Below are 22,848 nucleotides of genomic sequence, written 5' to 3'. Positions count from 1 at the left end.
TAGCATCAAAATAAAGCTGCACGGGAGAGCGTGCATCGGAAAACAGTAGTGATGCGTTGATTCCTTACGCATAAGTGAGGCAGTGCGTTGTTTCTTCTCCAGTCGGGTTGTGATGCGTCTTTTTTCTCCCTCGCAAGAGAGCGATGCATCAATTTCCAGACAAGACATCTCGGATCCGCGCACAGTTGGGTTGACATGGACCTCTAGGGATGATGCATTGAAAATCCTGTTGCACTGTATCAGAAAACCTCCCTGCGTGGGGTTTGCATCATTATAAGCCTCCGTAAGCGAGTGTTGTGCGTCATTTCTCAAGCTCCGATGCGTCGATCTCCATGCCGTGATGCAGGTGGAGTGTCGATTTCAGCCGTGAAGCTGGCAGCCCGTCGTTTATCAGCCACGTTGCAGAAGGTTCATAAAATTTGTTCCCACATGGCATTCAGTACGTGGATTTTCAGTTCTTGTCCACCAACTTCAATTTTCAAGAGCCCAGGGACTGGATAGGGCACCACTTGGCAGGGCAGGAGTCTCAGCAGAGAGTCCAGGTTCTGGCAGAGGAAGTCATTGGTGGCCGTGAGACTTCAACAACAGTAGGCAAGCTCAATTCAAGCCCTTGGAGATTCTTCTCAAGCAGGAATGCACAACAAAGTCCTGTCTTTGTCCCCTTTCACAGGCAGAAGCAGCAACTGCAGGATAGTCCAACAAAGCACAGTCACAGGCAGGGGCAGCTCTTCTCCTCAGATCTTCAGCTCTTCTCTTTGGCAGAGGTTACTCTTGATTCCAGAAGTGATCTAATCTGTAGGGGTTTTGGGTCCCATACTTATACCCCTTTCTGCCTTTGAAGTAGGCAAGCTTCAAAGAAAAGTCTGTCTTGTTTGTAAGATCCTGCTTTGCCCAGGCTAGGCCCCAGACACATTGTGTGAGGGCAGGCACAGCCCTTTCAGGTGTCAGAGACCACTCCTCCCCTCCCCCAGCACAGATGGATCATCGGAATATGCAGGCTACACCCAAGCTCCCTTTGTGTCACTGTCTACAGGAGAGGTGCAAACAGCACAACTCTCAAAGTGACCCAGACAAGGAATCCACAAACAGGCATATTCACAGAATGGTTTAAGCAAGAAAATGCCTACTTTCTAAAAGTGGCATTTTCAAACACACAACCTAAAAACAACCTTTACCAATAGGTGTATTTTTTACACTGTGAGATAAGAGACCCTAAACTCCACATTTCTATCTGCTCCCAAAGGGAATCTGCACTTTAATAATATTTGAAGAGACCTATGAAAGTGATAGGCCTTGCACAGTGAAAACCGAATTTGGCAGTATTTCGCTATTAGGACATATAAAACACGTTAGTAGATGTCCTACCCTAAACATACACTGCACCCTGCCCATGGGGCTACCTAGGGCCTACCTTTGGAGTGCCCTACATGTATGAAAAGAGAAGATGTAGGCCCGGCAAGTGGGTACACTTGCCAAGTCGAATTGGCAGTTTAAAACTGCAGGGTCTGAGCCATGCATAATGGGCTACTCTTGTGGGTGGCACAACCAGTGCTTCAGGCCCACTAGTAGCATTTGATTTACAGGCCCTGGGCACCTCTAGTGCACTGTACTAGGGACTTACTAGTAAACCAAATAAGCAAATCGTGGAAAGCCAATTACACATACATTTTACATAGGAGCACTTGCACTTTAGCACTGTATAGCCGATGTAAAGTGCCCAGAGTACCAAAGCGGCACAAACAGAGTCCAGCACACATCAGCAACTTGGGAAACAGAGGCACAAAGTTAGGGGAGACCACGCCAAAGATGCCAAGCCTTACAACCTCATTGAAAATGTGTTATCGTTAATGGAAGAGTAAATAAGCAGATATCAAACACTAAACAAGGTGATGGTGCTATTAAATTAACAAACTACTTATGGAAATAAAAATTAAATTTCAAGACATGCACAATTAAAAAGGAAATGTTACAACACACCTATGACAGACCTTGTTTTATAATATGAAAAGAGAGATCACAAAACAGACAGCAATTAGTTGTATAGCAGCGAAAAACAGATTAGCGAAACGTTCTGCTTCATCTATATAGGAAGGCAAATTGTAGTTGGGTTACTGTTTTATTAAATGTTGTTGGATCCATACTTCTAAACGGTACAAACTACAGAACATGGCAATTATATTCTGATATATCATTTAGATTTCTGGTGATGATTTTCTGCTGGTCACTGAGACTACAGTATTTAACTAAATGCACCACAACTTCAAAATTTGGATTTAGTGGAACTCGTAATACGGCTGGTGGTATATCCGTCACTTTACCGTCACTTTTGGGACGGATTAACACCTCCTCCAAAGTTGTAATCAGGCCCTAAGGGGGTCATTCTGACCCTGGCGGTCATCGACATCAGGGCCGATGACCACGGAAGCACCGCCAACAGGCTGGCGGTGCTTCCCAGACCATTCTGACCGCGGCAGTAAAGCCGCGGTCAGAAAAAGGGATCCGGCGGTTTCCCGCCGGTTTTCCCCTTGCTGGGCTGAATCTCCATGGAATCGCCATGGAGATTCCGACCCCCTTCCCGCCATCCTGTTTCTGGCGGTTTTTACCGCCGGGAACAGGATGGCGGGAACGGGTGTTGTGGGGCCCCTGGGGGCCCCTGCACAGCCCATGCCACTGGCATGGGCAGTGCAGGGGCCCCCTAACAGGGCCCTACCAGCATTTTCACTGTCTGCTTAGCAGACAGTGAAAATCGCGACGGGTGCAACTGCACCCGTCGCACCCCTGCAACTCCGCCGGCTCCATTCGGAGCCGGCTTCATTGTTGCAGGGCCTTTCCCGCTGGGCGCTCCTTTGGCGGGCGCCCGCCGGCCCAGCGGGAAAGCCAGAATGGCATCTGCGGTCTTCTGACCGCGGAGCTGCCATTTGGCGGTGATCGCATGGCGGGCGGCGACCGCCGCCCGCCGCGGTCAGAATGACCGCCTAAGTGTCCATAGGTAAGGGTGCATGGTATTTACAAAGTCATAGATGTGTATTTAAGGGTTTACATGTTCACTGTAACAAGGCTGGCTCTCCCTTAAGAAAACACTGGGTTACATTATAACAACTTATAATGTGTAATTTTGCTTTGACAGCAGATAGAAAGATGATTCAAGACTTATTTTATTAGTAATTTAAAATCCAGCTTGATGGTAACGTTCCATTTTATATTACTATTTTGAAAATGGCATTTTTAGAAAGTTGTCATTTTCTTGCCTAACCCAAATGTGCCTTACTGCCAGTGTCACCTGGCTGATAAATGGCTCCCCTGTGATGAGATGAAGATTGCTCACAAACAGTGGGCGCAAGGCTTGGGTGAGGGAAGGTGTTTTTCTTCCTTCGGCAGTATGGCATGCATGGTTGTGTCCAGCCCCTCTCTGAGGTTCATGAGGTGCATACCCTATTGCTGGCTGATGTAGCTCAGAACTAGGCATGTCTCTCTTTGGCTTCCTAGTCAGACAGGCTCCAAACCCAGTGGGAGACTAGGCTGCCCTAGAACTGGTTTGAAGTGACCCCTTGGGAAGGTTTGTCCATTGCGTTATCCACATTTCTGGAAGAGCACAGGGAAATCTGACCAGGGGAAGAAGGGTTCTGACATGTTGTATTTCGGAGGAGGAGGGCACTGTTGAATAGCTTACAGTAAAACATGGGACTCTGCACGCTTTAGGCCTGCTAATCAGTGGTAAAATGCTTGTGCTCTTCCTTTTAAATTTGATAAAATCAGCATACCCCTAACTGGCACATTGTAACAGAAAGTGCTGCAAAAGTAGGTAGGGTCACCCCTGCAAACTTTTACCCCATTAGTTAGAGAGTGGCCAGGAGTTTCTCCCACCCATGGATTGGCACTGGGCATAGAAGTGGCACCCCCATTACTCCACTCAGAACACTCCTGGACCTGTGAGGGAGACTATGCTTACTTGCTTGCTTGAACCCATGACCCCAAAAGTGATTCCTAGGGTCAAGTGGCTGACCTCCTGTTGGAACTTAAGGGACACAACAAGCTTCCAGAGGCCTTTCCTGCAACTGTCCAGCTGACTAATTCCAACTGGACTTTCCCTGGACCCTGCTGCTGGATCTGCTTGAGTGAAATGTGACCCTCCCCAAGTACTGTCACTGACTGGTGACTGCTGACGTGTGTCAAAATGTCCTTCTCTTAGTTTCCTGAATACTCGGACTTCGAATCTTTTTGACAAATTTTGCTCTGATAACTGAGGGGGTACTAATACAAACGTGCTTAGCAGATCTGACAAAGGCGCATTGCTGCTGAGCCAGAGGTTTAGGCTGCTCCTGCTATAGTCTTCTCTGCAACACCAATTCTGATCCAACATGACTTAGCAGAGAAGGTGTTGTTGAGCCCTCCTTAGCTACATCTTGCAGCCTTGCCCAGCTGGAAGAATCTGAGCTCCAAAAATGTGACCAAATCTGAAGGTAGAAATCTTAAATGGGTGAAGGCTCAAAAAGTATCCAGCTGGTGAGGGATGTTTTCTGGGCACAAAATTCAACTTTCTCCTGATCTGAGATTTCCATCAAAAAGTCAACAGCTTCACCAAGACCTTTTCAAGTGTCTCTCCGATGACATGAATGTTAGAAGTTTGACAGGCTGTTGTCATGTTTGACAGAGCTGTTCATCAAACTTAATGACAGGAGCCACGAACGTAGTTGTCTTCAAGGCCACCTCACTTGAGGAAATAAAACATTATTTGAACTCCCTCCATATTCATTTGCAAACACTTTTCATCCACGCAGAGAGGGCTGGGATGATCTCTGCCACACTCATAGCCACTCCCCAGGAGGCACATGATCATATTGCTGCTAACTACTACAGAAGTGTTCCTTTCAGTTTTTCAATAAAGGTACGCCTAGGCCACCCTAATCTTGATGATAACATCTACAGTTCCAACCGTTGGGACTGAGGGTAATAGATACCTACATATCTTGGAGCACTCCTTTCATTTTTCAGTGTTCTGGGGCACACTGCATTAAAAGGATTTTGGGTTCCAAGACAAAATGGCGTTTTACCTACATACACACATTGGTTAGACTTTAGGAGGCTCAACCCACATTTCTATTGGCCCCCAATAGGGGAATTCCCAAGACACTCCCACCATCAACAATTCAAGCAGATCCCAGATACATAGGGGGGGTAATATTTATCAACTGTTGTAGCATTTGTGCAGCAACATAAATGTTTAATTGGAATCTCTTGTTTAGGCCTTACCGGAGCTCAGACACAGCTCTTATTAAGACTATGGCCTTTCTGTCCCATAGTCTAACAGGCAAATTCACTACAGGTCTAATGTTATCAGCCTGACAAATGGATCAAGAAATAAGATCTTTGGTACACTCTGCTTCACTGCCCAGCTTCATTTCTGAGACATTTTGAATAAGGTATTTGAATTACTTTGATTTGATAATCAGATTTGATATTTTCTAGTCTGAAACTCAGAAAATTCAGAATCGTGAGTCAATAAAATTGCATACATGATTTTAAAATGATAGCTGCTTTTAAATACTTCATTTGAAAACTTGCCTTTTATACTTATTGTCTCCCTTTGAGGATTCTCTTGTTCAGGCATTTTGCTTCCTCCTTCTTTAGACGCAGGCAGTTCTTGTGTGCATGTATCTCCTTCTTTCACCAAACTCCTGGGCAGAAACAAGAATGGAATGGCGGCAAGTAAGCTGACGACTGAGCACAGTAGAAAGCCTAGCCACCAAGCGCCAACCCAGCGAGAATCTCGGGGAGTTATTGTAACGCTTTCTGGAACAAAAGGAATTAAACAATACAGTTCATGTTGGAACAAAACTATCGTGAAAAAGTATGTATCACGTGTTCAATGTCTCACATACAGAAACGAGAATGGTGATTCAGTGATGTTCTTATTAAATGTTATCAAGGTATGTAATTCTGTTAGAATTATGAGAAATTCACCCTTCCGGCAGAGCAAAGCGTGTTGTCTTGTTGGGGGTTGGTCAGGCAGCATGCTACTAAGGCTGGTCTAAATGCCTGTTTTACTGGTACAATGGTCTTCACACCACTCACCATTCATGCGCAAATTCCCTACTGCACCTAAAGCGACATTCTCAGTTTGCGGTAATTCCTGCATTCCTACAGTGTTCCCATTTCAGGTTGGGCCAGGAAAGGTCTGAGGCAATGTGAAAAGGATGAACTGCTCAAAATAGGAAACGGTGTGCAAATCATGTTTGCAAGTTCCTACCGTTAATGTTATGCCTCTTTCTAAGTAGGAAAAGCTGTAATTTCCCTCTCCCCCTAAATTCTGCAGCTTGCGGGAATGGTGTTACTGGGTGCACAATTACCACAGATGATTCTGCTGTTATTGTAAAGACCGCCAGTATGGTGAAATGAAAATGAGCTCATAACGTGTTTTGTAATGATGCCTGCCGTCATGGTTTATTCTACTGCTAGTTTTCTATTTATTTAGGTATTTGTTCGTAGCGCTCTGAGATATTTTCAAACACATCAACTTTTCATAGGATTAGGAGAGTGTAAACACTTACATAGGCTGTTGAAGGGAGATGAATGATATAGGTGACGTAGACAATACTAGATAACAGAAAAACAATTACACCGAGACACTTCTACCCTGGCATGCTCATTTCATGAAGGAACCTTATACCAAAGAACGCAGGAGCCCATTTGCTTCGATCTAGAAACTAAACAGCTAGCCTACCAACTTTGGAACCCTGGAATCTGGGTTGTAATCCTGGCTTCAGTAGTTGACAAAAAATAGTATGATTTTGGGCAAATCACTTAGTTTTCCTATGCCTAAAATCGTAAATATGCGAGAAAACGTTTGTGATATCATTGAACAATGCAAAAATTAAAATCCTCAGTTGATGTAAATCAGCTAGCAATGTCTCCCAGAGACCGCATCGCTGTACAGCTTGAAGATTCCAGCGGTAACATCCACCATAATTTCCTGAACTGATTATGGAAATTTACCACATATGCGGCTGACAAAATATATATCTTCTATGCCTTGTTGCATACAGACATGTATATTACCTGTTAGAAATGGGGTTTTGGTTGGCAGTCAGGTTACCCCCTGTCCAAGCAAAAGCCCTCACTCTAGTCAGGGTAAGTCACACACAATCCAAGATTATCCTGTGCCCACCCTCTGGTAGCTTGGCACGAGCAGTCAGGCTTAACTTAGAAGGCAATGTGTAAAGTATTTGTGCAATAAATCATACAATACCACCATATAGCACCACAAAAATACACCACACAGTGTTTAGAAAAATATATAATATTTATCAGGATACTTGTAGGTCAAAAAGAATAAAGTTGCAATGGAAAATTGTAGAAATATCACAGGACAGTGATATAAAGTGTCTTAAGTCTTTAGAATATAAACAAAGTCTCTTTTAAGTACCTGGTTGGGAGTGGAAAAATCTCCTCAGAGGGCCACCAGAGAAGAGGTCCGTGGAAAAAAGGGTGTGTGCGTCGATTTCTCCCCAGCACACACGGACTTGCGTCGTTATTTTCCACGCGGGGAAGTCGGCGTCGTTTTCCGGCGCTCGGACAGTCTCTTTCTGTGGATCACGGGGATTACCAGATGTCCCGGGTCTGTGCGTGGATTATCCTGCTTGTTCTCCGGCTGCGCGTCGGTCTGCGGGGCTGCGCGTCGAAATTACGATCTCACGGCAGGCGTCGCGTTGATTTCTCCTCTGGATGTCGATCTGCGGGGCTGCGCGTTGAAATTACGATCTCACGGCAGGCGTCGCGTCGATTTCTCCTCTCGAGGTTGGGCGGCGTTGTCCTTGCGAAGCCGTGCGTCGGATTTTCGAGCGTCCCAAGAGCGTTGCGTCGATCAGCGTCGGTGTGCGGCATTTTTCTCGCCGCGGAACCAGCTGTGCGTTGAAATTTTCAGCGCACGGAGCGTCCAAATAAAAGAGAGAAGTCTTTTTGGTCCTGAGACTTCAGGGAACAGGAGGCAAGCTCTATCCAAGCCCTTGGAGAGCACTTTTCACAGCCAGACAAGAGTTCAGCAAGGCAGCAGGGCAACAGCAAGGCAGCAGTCCTTTGTAGAAAGCAGACAGGTGAGTCCTTTGAGCAGCCAGGCAGTTCTTCTTGGCAGGATGTAGTTTCTGGTTCAGGTTCCTTCTCCAGCAAGTGTCTGATGAGGTAGGGCAGAGGCCCTGTTTTATACCCAAATGTGCCTTTGAAGTGGGGGAGACTTCAAAGAGTGGCTAAGAAGTGCACCAGGTCCCCTTTCAGTCCAATCCTGTCTGCCAGGGTCCCAGTAGGGGGTGTGGCAGTCCTTTGTGTGAGAGCAGGCCCTCCACCCTCCCAGCCCAGGAAGACCCATTCAAAATGCAGATGTATGCAAGTGAGGCTGAGTACCCTGTGTTTGGGGTGTGTCTGAGTGAATGCACAAGGAGCTGTCAACCAAGCCCAGCCAGACGTGGATTGTAAGGCACAGAAGGATTTAAGTGCACAGAAATGCTCACTTTCTAAAAGTGGCATTTCTAGAATAGTAATATTAAATCCGACTTCACCAGTCAGTAGGACTTTGTATTACCATTCTGACCATACTAAATATGACCTTCCTGCTCCTTTCAGATCAGCAGCTGCCACTTCAACAGTGTATGAGGGCAGCCCCAATGTTAGCCTATGAAGGGAGCAGGCCTCACAGCAGTGTAAAAACGAATTTATGAGTTTTACACTACCAGGACATATAACTACACAGGCACATGTCCTGCCTTTTACCTACACAGCACCCTGCTCTAGGGGTTACCTAGGGCACACATTAGAGGTGACTTATATGTAGAAAAAGGGGAGTTCTTGGTTTGGCAAGTACTTTTAAATGCCAAGTCGAAGTAGCAGTGAAACTGCACACACAGGCCTTGCAACGGCAAGCCTGAGACAAGGTTAAGGTAGCTACTTAAGTGGGTGGCACAACCAGTGCTGCAGGTCCACTAGTAGCATTTAATCTACAGGCCCTAGGCACAGGTAGTGCACATTATCAGGGACTTATAAGTAAATTAAATAGTCCAATCAGGTATGATTCCAGGTTACCATGTTTTAGGGGAGAGAGCATATGCACTTTAGCCCTGGTTAGCAGGGGTAAAGTGTGCAGAATCTATAAACCAGCAAAAACAGTGTCCAAAAAGTGGAGGGAGGCAGGCAAAAAGTTAGGGGTGACTACCCTAAGGCTGTCAGGTCTAACATGTGTCCCCCCCAGCTGAAAGTGGGGAGAGCTACCCGACCTCCTGGGAGCTCTCATCGCTAAGGCGGAAGTACCTGGAGAGACCATCAGCATTGGCGTGGTCAACCCCTGGGCGATGTTCCACCGTAAAGTCCATCCCCTGTAGGGAAATGGACCACCTCAAGAGTTTTGGATTCTCACCCCTCATCTGCATGAGCCATCTGAGGGGCCTGTGGTCTGTCTGAACCCGGAAGTGAGTCCCAAACAGGTAGGGTCTTAGCTTCTTCAGTGCCCAGACCACAGCAAAAGCTTCTCTCTCAATAGCACTCCACCTCTGTTCCCGTGGTAATAGTCTTCTGCTAATAAAGACTACCGGTTGATCTCTGCCCTCCTCATTCAGCTGTGCTAGGACTGCCCCTATGCCATGCTCTGAAGCGTCTGTCTGCACGATAAATTCCTGGGAGTAGTCAGGGGCCATGAGTACGGGGGCCGTGCACATGGCTTCCTTCAGGGCGTCAAAGGCTTTCTGACAAGCCTCTGTCCAATTCACCAACCTAGGTTGTTTCTTGGAAGTGAGTTCTGTCAAGGGTGTTACAATGGTACCATAGCCCTTGACAAACCTGCGGTAGTATCCTGTGAGGCCTAGAAAGGCTCTCAAGGCCTTGATAGTTTCAATCTTGGACTGGAGTGGCTGCACCTTGCCACCACCCACTAGGTGTCCCAAGTACACCACGGAACCCTGCCCAATCTGGCACTTACTGGCCTTGATGGTCAGACCTGCCTGTTGCAGGGCCTGAAGCACCTCCTTGAGGTGAAGCAAGTGTTCCTCCCAGCTGGAACTGTAGACAGCTATGTCATCCAGGTAGGCTGCACAGAAGGCATCCTTGCCAGCTAGGACCCCGTTAACCAACCGTTGGAAGGTAGCGGGGGCATTTTTCAACCCAAACGGCATCACCCGGAACTGGTAATGGCCATCAGGGGTGGAGAATGCGGATCTTTCCTTGGCCCCCTCAGTCAGGGCGATCTGCCAGTACCCTGAAGTAAGATCAAACGTACTCAGGAACTTGGCAGCGCCTAGTCTGTCCACGAGCTCATCAGCTCGGGGGATGGGGTGAGCATCAGTCCGCGTGACTGAGTTGAGACCCCGGTAGTCCACACAGAACCGGAGTTCTGGCTTCGCACCTGGGGCAGTAGCCTTAGGGACCAACACCACTGGGCTGGCCCAGGGACTACTGGATTTCTCAATAACCCCTAGAGTCAACATCTTGGAGACCTCCTCCTTGATGCTGGCCTTCACCTTATCCGACAACCTGTAAATTTAGTTTTTCACAGGGAGACTGTCACCAGTGTCAATATCATGAACACAGAGGTGGGTCAGTCCAGGAGTAAGGGAGAACAGGGGGGAGAACTGCTCCAACAGCTCATAGCAGTCTCCTTTCTGATTTAGAGTCAGGGAGTCAGACAGAATGACCCCGCTTACTGACCCATCACCTTCTTGGGCAGAGAGGAGGTCGGGGAGAGGTTCACTCTCCTCTTCCGTTCCTTCATCTGTGGCCAGAAGCATGTTGATCTCCGACCTCTCAAAATTAGCTTTTAGTCGGTTCACATGGAGCACCCTTAGGGGATTCCTAGGGGTTTGGAGGTCCACTAGGTAAGTGGCCTCCCCTTTCCGCTCCTTTATTTCAAATGGGCCAGACCAGCGGTCCTGGAGAGCTCTGGGCTCTACTGGCTCCATTACCCACACTTTGTCTCCAGGTTGAAACTCTACCAGGGTGGCCTTCTGGTCATACCATTGTTTCATCACCTCTTGACTGGCCTCAAGGTTATCTTGGGCTTCTTTCCAGAAGCGGGTCATCTGGTTGCGGAGGGCCAACATATAGCTGACCACATCCTGCGGGGGTGTCTTTGGAGCTTTCTCCAATCCCTCCTGGACAATGCTTAAGGGTCCCCTGACAGGGTACCCGTAGAGAAGTTCAAAGGGACTGAACCCTACCCCCCTCTGGGGGACCTCTCTGTAAGCAAAGAGAAGGCATGGTAAGAGGACGTCCCACTTACGCCTCATGGCCTCAGGGAGGCCACCAATCATGCCTTTCAGGGTCTTGTTGAATCTCTCCACAAGACCATTAGACTGGGGGTGATAGGGTGTGGTGAACTTGTAAGTTACACCACACGCATCCCACAGAGACTTCATGTATGCAGACATGAAGTTAGTGCCTCTGTCAGACACTATTTCCTTGGGGAATCCCACACGGGTAAATATCCCCATCAGGGTTCTGGCCACCACCTGTGCAGTTACGGTCCTCAGAGGGATTGCCTCTGGGTAACGGGTGGCATGGTCCACCAAAACCAGGATGAACCTGTTGCCTAAGGCAGTTTTGGGGTCCAAGGGACCAACAATGTCGATGCCCACCCTTTCAAAGGGGGTGCCAACGACAGGAAGTGGGATCAGGGGGGTTTTAACCCTTTTTCCTGCTTTACCACTGGCCTGGCAGGTAGGACAGGATCTGCAGAACTTATCTGAGTGTGTCCTCATTTTGGGCCAATAAAAGTGGGTGACAAGCCTGTTAAAGGTCTTGCCCTGCCCCAAATGTCCTGCCAGGGGAATGTCGTGAGCCAGACCCAGTAGGAAGGTTCGGTAACATTGGGGGACCACCAGCATACGTGCTGCCCCAAAGGCCGGAACCTTAGGCTCACTGTAGAGGAGATCATTCTCCCAATATAGGTGGTGATCGCCAGAGGCGTCGCCTGCTGCCTGGTTTGAGGCTTGTTTCCTCAAACCTTCCAGAGTGGGACATTCTTTCTGCGCCTTGCAGAATTCCTCCCTGGTGGGTCCACCCTCAACTTGCCAGCCAGCAAGCTCAGGTAAGTCACCTAGGGCGGCAATGTCTTCCCCAGTTGGCTCGGGAGCCTCCTCCTCAGGAGCCCCGTCAGCTACTGTGGGAACTTCTGGGGCCGGTTTCCCGCACCCCTGGTACCTCCTCCTGGCAGCTCTCTGGGCCATCGTTCCAGGCTCCAGATGCCCTTGACTTCCCTCGCGGTCAGCCATGGACCGTGTGGTCATGCAGACCCACTCAGGTAACCCTAACATCTCCAGGTGAGACCTGAGCTCCACTTCTTTCCAAGCAGTGTGCTCAAGATCATTGCCTAACAGACAATCTACAGGCATGGCAGGACTCACAGCTACTTTCAGAGTACCAGAGACCCCCCCCCACTCAAAGGGAACCAGAGCCACCGGTAGGTGACTCTCGCGATTGTCAGCGACTCTGACCTGGTGGAATGTATTAGGTACTATCTGCTCTGTTGACACCAGCTGACTCTTGATAGTAGTCATACTGGCTCCTGTGTCACGCAGAGCCTCCACCTTCTGCCCATCAATGGTGACCCACTGCCGGTACTTGGAAGTATTTCTGGGCATGTGGGCCTTGGGCACCATTTCCCCTTCTCCCAGGGACACTAGGGAAATCTCTACCTGCTCCCCAAAGCTACTTGGGTCCATCTCCCCCCCGAGCGCTACACTAGTCAACCCAGGTGCCTGTCCAGTAGTGGACGGTGCCCTCTTGGGGCACTGTGGATCGCCTTTGTAGTGACCATACTGGTAACACTCCATGCATTTGGGGCTAGATTTCCCTGACTTGTCATATGTCCCTGGCTTTTTCCCAAATTTGGAAAAGGAAGGGTTGCCACCCCCTCCCTGGGAATTCTTTTGGGGGCCTTTAGAGAGTTCCTTATCTGCAAGTTTATCTCCCCCCTCTTTCTTCTGTTGGGAACCCTGACCACCTTTGTGGGAGTCCCCCCCAGGTACCTTCTTGGACACTCTGGTGCTAACCCAGAGGTCCGCCTCCTCAGCAAGCTTCCTGGGATCAGTCAGCTTACTATCCACTAGGTGCTGGCGCAAATCTGTATAAGTAACATTAAGCATATGCTCTCTCAGAATCAAGTCATATAAACCTTTATAATCTGCTACTTTGTTGCCCCGCACCCATCCATTCAGTGTCTTACGGGAGAAATCAAAGAAATCTACCCATGTTTGTGTGGTTTGTTTGGTGCTGTCCCTGAACCTCTGATGGTATCCCTCAGGGGTCAGCCCAAACTTGGCAAGTAAAATGGCTTTCTGAAGTGGGTATGTGTTTTGATCAGGTTGATCCAATGTGAGAAGTGTGTCCCTCCCTAATGGCGGCACATAACCCCACATAGCTACCCCCCATTGCCCTTCAGGAACCTCATGAGCCCTTAGTGCAACTTCATAAGCAGCTAACCATTTATCTATGTCATCTCCCACCACAAAACTGAGCACCACATTTTTGGGTATACGAACCTTCTTTTCTACAGCAGGTCCTGTCTGTATGCTGCCACCATTATTGCTGGATTCAGACTGTCTCGCCTTGATCTCCAGCTCCTTGAGACTCAGTTCATGAGCCAACAATAGTTTCTTTTCAGCCAAAGCTCTTTCAGCTTCCACTTGTTTGGCTGCTCTTTCAGCTTCTGCTTGTTTGGCTGCTCTTTCAGCTTCTGCTTGCTTGGCTGTTCTTTCAGCTTCAATCTGTTTGGCTGCTCTTTCAGCCTCAGTTTGTTTGGCTTCTCTCTCTGCCCTTCTCTCCTCCTGTTGAGCCTCAATTTTCAGTTTTGCCATTTGCAATTGGAACTCCCTTTCCTCTCTCCTTTCCTCTGCGGTCAGGCTTTGCATAGAGACACTGCTCCCTGGTCTGGAAGGGGGCACAATTGCAGTGGTAACCCATCCACAGATAGTGAAAATTCCTCTGAGGTGCCATTTTCTGGCTCCTCTTCCTCATCATCCTCTAAATGGGCTTCTGCCCAGGCCCTCAGCACCACTTGAAAGTCCTCCTTTCTGGAGGCCCCTTGGGTGGGTACCCTCAGTGCCCTGCGGAATCCTCTTAGTTGTTTGACCGTACATGTATCCAACTGGACTAGGTCAAAGTCCCCTGTCTGAGACCCAGTCAGAGACATGTTGAGTGAGGATTTAGTTTTTGAAAATTTGTCAGGAAAAAAATCAGGTTTTCAAAAAGAGATAAAAACCAAGTTGACCTTCAACTGTGGGTAGGTAGTGAAATACTTAGCTACTGTATGTCACTGCACAAATACAAGTCCTATCCTCACCGCTGATCACCAATGTTAGAAATGGGGTTTTGGTTGGCAGTCAGGTTACCCCCTGTCCAAGCAAAAGCCCTCACTCTAGTCAGGGTAAGTCACACACAATCCAAGATTATCCTGTGCCCACCCTCTGGTAGCTTGGCACGAGCAGTCAGGCTTAACTTAGAAGGCAATGTGTAAAGTATTTGTGCAATAAATCATACAATTTCCACCATATAGCACCACAAAAATACATCACACAGTGTTTAGAAAAATATATAATATTTATCAGGATACTTGTAGGTCAAAAAGAATAAAGTTGCAATGGAAAATTGTAGAAATATCACAGGACAGTGATATAAAGTGTCTTAAGTCTTTAGAATATAAACAAAGTCTCTTTTAAGCACAAGTACCTGGTTGGGAGTGGAAAAATCTCCTCAGAGGGCCACCAGAGAAGAGGTGCGTGGAAAAAAGGGTGTGTGCGTCGATTTCTCCCCAGCACACACGGACTTGCGTCGTTATTTTCCACGCGGGGAAGTCGGCGTCGTTTTCCGGCGCTCGGACAGTCTCTTTCTGTGGATCGCGGGGATTACCAGATGTCCCGGGTCTGTGCGTGGATTATCCTGCTTGTTCTCCGGCTGCGCGTCGGTCTGCGGGGCTGCGCGTCGAAATTACGATCTCACAGCAGGCGTCACGTCGATTTCTCCTCTGGATGTCGATCTGCGGGGCTTCGCGTTGAAATTACGATCTCACGGCAGGCGTCCCGTCGATTTCTCCTCTCGAGGTCGGGCGGCATTGTCCTTGCGAGGCCGTGCGTCGGATTTTCGAGCGTCCCAAGAGCGTCGCTTCGATCAGCGTCGGTGTGCGGCGTTTTTCTCGCCGCGGAACCAGCTGTGCGTTGAAATTTTCAGCGCACGGAGCGTCCAAATAAAAGAGAGAAGTCTTTTTGGTCCTGAGACTTCAGGGAACAGGAGGCAAGCTCTATCCAAGCCCTTGGAGAGCACTTTTCACAGCCAGACAAGAGTTCAGCAAGGCAGCAGGGCAACAGCAAGGCAGCAGTCCTTTGTAGAAAGCAGACAGGTGAGTCCTTTGAGCAGCCAGGCAGTTCTTCTTGGCAGGATGTAGTTTCTGGTTCAGGTTCCTTCTCCAGCAAGTGTCTGATGAGGTAGGGCAGAGGCCCTGTTTTATACCCAAATGTGCCTTTGAAGTGGGGGAGACTTCAAAGAGTGGCTAAGAAGTGCACCAGGTCCCCTTTCAGTCCAATCCTGTCTGCCAGGGTCCCAGTAGGGGGTGTGGCAGTCCTTTGTGTGAGAGCAGGCCCTCCACCCTCCAGCCTAGGAAGACCCATTCAAAATGCAGATGTATGCAAGTGAGGCTGAGTACCCTGTGTATGGGGTGTGTCTGAGTGAATGCACAAGGAGCTGTCAACCAAGCCCAGCCAGACGTGGATTGTAAGGCACAGAAGGATTTAAGTGCAAAGAAATGCTCACTTTCTAAAAGTGGCATTTCTAGAATAGTAATATTAAATCCGACTTCACCAGTCAGTAGGACTTTGTATTACCATTCTGGCCATACTAAATATGACCTTCCTGCTCCTTTCAGATCAGCAGCTGCCACTTTAACAGTGTATGAGGGCAGCCCCAATGTTAGCCTATGAAGGGAGCAGGCCTCACAGCAGTGTAAAAACGAATTTATGAGTTTTACACTACCAGGACATATAACTACACAGGCACATGTCCTGCCTTTTACCTACACAGCACCCTGCTCTAGGGGTTACCTAGGGCACACATTAGAGGTGACTTATATGTAGAAAAATGGGAGTTCTTGGTTTGGCAAGTACTTTTAAATGCCAAGTTGAAGTGGCAGTGAAACTGCACACACAGGCCTTGCAATGGCAAGCCTGAGACAAGGTTAGGGTAGCTACTTAAGTGGGTGGCACAACCAGTGCTGCAGGTCCACTAGTAGCATTTAATCTACAGGCCCTAGGCACAGGTAGTGCACATTATCAGGGACTTATAAGTAAATTAAATAGTCCAATCAGGTATGATTCCAGGTTACCATGTTTTAGGGGAGTTAGCAGGGGTAAAGTGCGCAGAATCTATAAACCAGCAAAAACAGTGTCCAAAAAGTGGAGGGAGGCAGGCAAAAAGTTAGGGGTGACTACCCTAAGGCTGTCAGGTCTAACATTACCTTAATATAATCTTGTAGAAATTCGAAAGACTCACTTGTTAGGTACACCATCCACTGAAAGTCAGTTACACGAGTGCCAGATTCTAAACCCAGTTATTCATTGCTAGCGGATAAACATCGTTTTGCTGTTACTGCTAAGCGCGTGCCTCCCTAGTCTTTATCCGGCCTCACACATGTCTTTTGAGAATCCAGCAAAATGGCGAATGATGATCTTCACTTTCCTTCTGGTGCCCAGTCTTGTCAGACGCCTACGTGTCATCTGAGCAGGGGAAGAGGAATGGGGGACACACAAAATACAACAGTAGAATTGTAGATCGGTGAAAAGGGTAATGTTGACTTCTGATTTCAGAGAGACATCATTGACAACTTGACTCTCCATTTGTCTATTTGTTGTCACTCAAAGCCAGTCAGTGAAAAGTATCTCTGTTATTTATAATAACTCAAGTATAGTTATGTAAGTTAATTATAGCTCTCCTGGCGATCTACTACGTGAATACTTGATACTGAATATGATTATTCACTGCTATGATGAAGAAAAAGTGGGAAACAAAAGTTGTTTCCTACTATTGTTACATCATGGGAGGAAATACTCAATTCTTCCATGTTCTCTTGGCTCATTCAAGAGAAGCAGCTGAAGGGCAGGCGGTGAATGACCTCTATCTGTCTCCTTCATGCCTGCAAAGACTTAGGGGAGGCGGAGAAGATCAAATGGCATCCTGCCACATTCTCAATCCCAACAGAAAAGAAGACGCCCTGCTGATGAGTGGCTTTCTGGCTGATGAACTGTTCTTTTTTGTATTGAGAGTGGGTGGCAGGACACAAGGTAAGGTTTGATCATTTTAGTAGATGAGGGGAGCGTAGTGCCAAGGGGGGGTTGTGTTGGGTGGCAGGACGTCTCGTTATATTTGGCTTTCCCTGTGCTGCCTGTGTGAGCAGGGGAAGAGGATGTGGTGGAACATAGATAACATAAATATGTAGGTGGGTAATTGTGAATAAAAGGGATAACTTTCACCGCTGGGTTCTGCGTAACAAACATCACAGACAACTTAAAATTAACTCTTATTGTCTATTTGATGTCAATCGAAAGGTATTCTCGTTATTCACACATATGCATCTATAATTGTATTTCTTCCATATCTAATTTGCCTTTCCTTTTCAAACTTAATTTGCTCACTGCATAATGTATATGTTCAAATGAGTAATTGTCGACTGCATTGGTAGCCTATTTTGTTCCCATATCCACTACAATTGAACAGAGCTGCAGCCTGAGGTTTGAAACAATATGCACGAAGCAATCTAAAATAATTACATCAATAAATTACATCAATAAAAATTGCAGTAGGATAATACCAAATATAACAATCGCCCCTCCCCCCTAAAGAAATACTCCTTTCATGTTTCTGTGCTCCAATATCGCATGGAGAAGTTTGTCTTTTTGAACATACTTTTAAAATAACCACAAACTCTCTTGTTACTAGTATAACTGAGGATGGCCTGTGCATACCTACACAGTCATTGTTACAGTTCCTACTTTTTAACACACTTCTAATTTTTGACCCTATTGGTGAGCACACAAGCCTGCTGTTAGATCTGACAGGCTGAGGTGGTGTTTCCTCAAACCTTTTGCTTTTTCTGGTAGGTTTTGCTGATTCCCCCTTAATGGACTTAGGGCCCTGTGCACTTTCCGTCTGTAAGTATAGTGATAGTGCACACATGCTTTCCCACATATGCTGGGAAGTGGTGCTGGCTTAGGTGTGCGCACTAGCCCCTATGGTGCTTTAAACATGTAACTCGTCTGACTTAGCAGGCCTGTGTGCGCACGTGCATCTTTGGTGCTTTTAAACATGTGTCCAGTCTGCCCATGCAGGCTTGTATCTGCGCAGGGGCACATATGCCCAGAGAGTGAAGAATGCCCATGTGTATTTTCACTGCATTGGAGAGCAGCTCTGCCCATAGGCTAACATGAGAGAAGTGTTACAATTACTCCAAGCTGCAACAATGGATGGCAGCAGAGTAGCCTCATGTTGTTTACTATCATTGGATTCATCTTAACAAGCCACTTTCTATGGTGAAGGTGGTTTTGTCAATAATCATGGAGAATTGCCACTTCTAGAAAGTGAACATTTCTCCGCAATAAAATGGTTTGTGTGCTTTTTAATTCAACTCAAGTCCACGCTGGGGGTTGGAAGAGCACATCTGCGCATTCTCCAGTAACAGCTATGTAACTTGGATACACAACTGGAATGAAGACCTCTGCCATTTGTAGGCCTGTCTGGATAGATTGGAGGGAGAGGTTCTGACACTTGGTCTCTCAGTGTCAGATCATGGCCCCATTAAAGATTAAGATCTGCATTCCACAGCTCTATGGCAGACAGGATTAAAATTTAGGGGAGACATCTGCTGTTCAAAGGGGAACCCTCAGAACCTCCAACAAATTCAAAGGCACACTACAGTATAGCTACTGGTGCCCTGCTGAACTTCCATTTCTGTGTAATCAGATTTGTCTGGTGCAACTCAAGTCACTATGCACCAGATGTTATGCCTTCTACCAGGGAGGCTGATTTGGTAACTATCTGTATATTGGACTGCCTGGCTGGGCTGGGTGCCACTGTGAACAGCGTGTGTCCAGGAGTGACCTTCCCTCTTGCTTGGCAGACCAGGGCCTATACTGGAAGGTATGGTACGGAGACCCTTAAGTGAACTCCCTGAGTGGTGGCCAAATCTCCATTTGCCTACTATTGCCTGATCAGCCGTTATCTCTTTGCTTCCCCCTCACCTTTTCCCCTGGGATCCTGAATAAGTGTAATTCTGGCCATGGGTGGCCTAGTGTCTGGGGAAAAGGTGCTATGATCTCCAGCTCAAGAGGGGACGGGATAGTAGGAACTGGTTGGAGGGTGGAGGAAGGTTTGGACTCAAGGAGAGGTCTATGAGGTGACCACTAGACTGCTGGATATCAGTGCACCGCATGATGGTGCTTGGAGCGAGTGTGAGTGCGTTATACTAGCTTGCCTGATATCCCTGGCACTGCATAGTGGTGTGGAGTGAGATAGCGTGAGTGACAGCCTGTGGTTGGCTACACTGCACGGCAGTGTGATGTACACGTTGTTTCTTGGTCTGAGGACTGACATGGTTGACATTTGGGTTTTAACTGTGCATCCTAGGCCATGGAACTTTCTAAAAGTGTGACTGTTCTCTGTATGTACACATTGCTGCTATCGTTGTGAACCAGGGTGCACCCTAGAATCGTGTGTCATTGAATTGAAGAAATCGCTAGGGTGGGTCTCGTGCTGACAGTGTATTGTCACAGCATGAGGGTCCTGAGAAGGAAAGTACTATTTTTCTCACATGTACTGCTAATGTAGTTTTAACACAGTTTGGCCTAGTACTGCCAGTGATATTTCCAAATGTGATTTGGGTCTAGATTTACATGATGTTCATATTGTGTTAATTAATTTGTGTGTTAAATACAAACTTTATTTCCCTGCACCTTGTGTGAAGTCTCTTTTGTGATGCTCAGTGTACTTGAGGTGTGGTACTGCTGTGCCAGTGCTTTACACATTGCCCCTACGATAAGCCTGACAAATGGATGAGACCACTGAGAAGTAAATTAGTGCATGTTCAGTCCAAAGTGCAATCACATCTTTGATTTGTGTAATGCCTTAGTTCTTAAATACTTGCAACTGACTTATTACATTAAAGCATAAATGGTAAGGTGGAGTAATGACCCCACATTACACTCACAGACTTCATCTTGGTATTTTAACTAGTCCCAGTTGGCCTCAGATGCTCTTGTGGGAAGACATCCGATGCTGAATTTAAGGTACAGAGCATTACGCACTTTAGCGCCTGCCCGATCTAAGAGTCTGATTTAGATATTGATGGATGAGTTACTACATCACTACAGTGACAGATATCCCATCCGCCGAAATTTAAATCTAGTTGTAGCCATTGGGATTTAGATTTTACTGAACTGGATATCCGTCACTGTTCTGATGGAATAACTCATTCACCAATATCTAAAATAGGCCCTATGTTGGATTTGAGGCTGGGGTCAGTCCTATGGAACGGATACTTATAGTTCTTAAAACCATTTTAGCATTCCTGAACAACTTCTCTGTACAGTATTGTACTTGGTGAGTATGGGGTATACAAAAAGATGGCATGCGCCACACACCAACCGACCGCAACATAATTTACAACTGCTGAAATCAAATGCAGCACCTTAAATAGCAGATGATTCATGTGTTTAAGCAAAATAATTCTGTACACATTATTTAATGTCCGTTGGCTACAATCTGAAAAGTCTCTGAACATTGGACAGAAATTGACTCCAGTAGGCCAATGATTAAATTTGAATTACATCTCCGACTTTTGATGGAATTCAGAAGGAATTCCAGGACTACTCCTGGATAGGTGTGATAGTAGCAGACTTGTAGGAGTTCTAACACGTGCAACTATTTACACATTTCAAAATGTAATCTGCACATATTTCTAAACTGTTAGAAATGGGGTCTTTGGTTGGCAATCAGGTTACCCCCTGTCCAAGCAAGGACCCTCACTCTAGTCAGGGTAAAAGAGAATCACCCTCAGATAACCCCCGCTCACCCCCTTGGTAGATTGGCATGAGCAGGCAGGCTTAACGTCAGAGAGCTAGGTGTAAAGTATTTGTCCCAACACACACAGTAACTTAATGAAAACATTACAAAATGACAAAGCACAGGTTTAGAAAAATAGAAAATATTCATCTAAACAAAACAAGACCAAAACAACAAAAATCCAACATACACAAGTCAAGTTATTAATTAAAAATGAAAAAGAGTCCTCATGTTCTTTTAAACACAACGCTAATGCTGTTAGAGTGAAAATGTACATGGGTCGCGTCAAAAATAACCCCACACAGGCGAGTGTGCATTGAAAGAAGCCTACGATGCGTTTATATCACTCACAAGCGAGACTGTGCGTCGTTTCTCCTTCGGTTGGGACGGCGTGCGTCACTTCTTCTCTCCACAGGAGAGTGATGCATCAATCCGGACAAGTACTCTCAGGTTCGGGCAGGCTTTGTGTAGTTTTTACATGCCCAGCGATGTTTGCGCCGGAAATCCTGCCGTACGGTGATCCAAAAACCACACAGAGTTGCAATCTCACCAGTCTCCGTCAGTGATGCTGTGCGTCGTTTCTCCAGCCGTGTGTGTCGATCTCCCAGCCGCGCTGCAGACAGAGCGTCGATTTCAGCCATGAAACTGCCAACACGTGGTTTTTCCGGAGGTTGTGTCAAAATTTTCCCCGCACAGCGGTCTGTGTATGGATTTCTCAAACTTGGCCTGTCAGCTTCTCCTTTCAAGGCCCCAGGTACTGGATGGGGCACTACTTGGCAGGGCAGGAGTCTCAGCAGAGGCTCCAGGTGCTGGCAGATAGAAGACTTTGCTGTCCCTGAGACTTCAACAACTAGAGGCAAGTTCAGTTTCAAGCCCTTGGAGAGTTCTTCACAAGCAGGAAGGCACACAAAGTCCAGTTTTTGTCCTCTTGCACAGGCAGACACAGCAACTGCAGGATAGCTCCACAAAGCACAGTCACAGACAGGGCAGCTGTTCTTTCTCAGCTCTTCAGCTCTTCTCCAGCCAGACATTCCTCTTGGTTTCCAGAAGTGATCTAAACTATGTGGTTTGGTTGCCCTTCTTATATCCATTTTGGCATTTGAAGTAGGCTTATTTCAAAGGAAGCCTCTCTTGTTTGTGAAATCCTGCCTTGCCCAGACCAGGCCGCAGACACACACCAGGGGGTTGGAGACTGCATTGTGTGAGGGCAGCCACAGCCCTTTCAGTTGTGAGTGACCACTCCTCCCCTCCCTCCTAGCACAGATGGCTCATCAGAGTATGCAGGCTACACCCCAGCTCCCTTTGTGTCACTGTCTAGAGAGAGGTGCAAACAGCCCAACTGTCAAACTGACCCAGACAGGGAATCCACAAACAGACAGAGTCACAGAATAGCGTAAGCAACAAAATGCTCACTTTCTAAAAGTGGCATTTTCAAAGACAATCTTAAAATCAACTTTACTAAAATATGTATTTTTAAACTGTGAGCTCAGAGACTCCAAACTCCGAATGTCTATCTGCTCCCAAAGGGAATCTGCACTTTAAACATATTTGAAGGTAGCCCCCATGTTAACCTATGAGAGGGATAGGCTTTCCAACAGTGAAAACCGAATTTAGCAGTATTTCACTGTTAAGACATATAAAATACACTAGTATATGTCCTACCTTAAACATACACTGCACCCTGCCCCTGGGGCTACCTAGGGCCTACCATAGGGGTGTCTTACATGTAAGAAAAGGGAAGGTTTAGGCCTGACAATTGGGTACACTTGCCAAGTC

The 22,848-nt window shown here is 47.0% G+C and overlaps 1 protein-coding gene across 2 annotated transcripts in view; it reads right to left on the bottom strand.

Moving 5' to 3' along the window:
• Positions 1-22,848, bottom strand: part of LOC138287750 (solute carrier organic anion transporter family member 1C1-like) — a 450,721-nt gene that overhangs the window by 253,485 nt on the left and 174,388 nt on the right. For both annotated transcript variants that reach the window (XM_069228522.1, XM_069228523.1), the window contains one exon: positions 5,563-5,790. In XM_069228522.1, the coding sequence (XP_069084623.1) occupies positions 5,563-5,790 (228 nt within the window). The remainder of the gene's footprint in view (positions 1-5,562; positions 5,791-22,848) is intronic.

Source organism: Pleurodeles waltl, chromosome 4_1, assembly GCF_031143425.1.
Source record: "Pleurodeles waltl isolate 20211129_DDA chromosome 4_1, aPleWal1.hap1.20221129, whole genome shotgun sequence".
Taxonomy (NCBI): domain Eukaryota; kingdom Metazoa; phylum Chordata; class Amphibia; order Caudata; family Salamandridae; genus Pleurodeles; species Pleurodeles waltl.
Note: the sequence above shows the minus strand (reverse complement) of the source record. Positions and strands in the feature narration are given on the sequence as shown.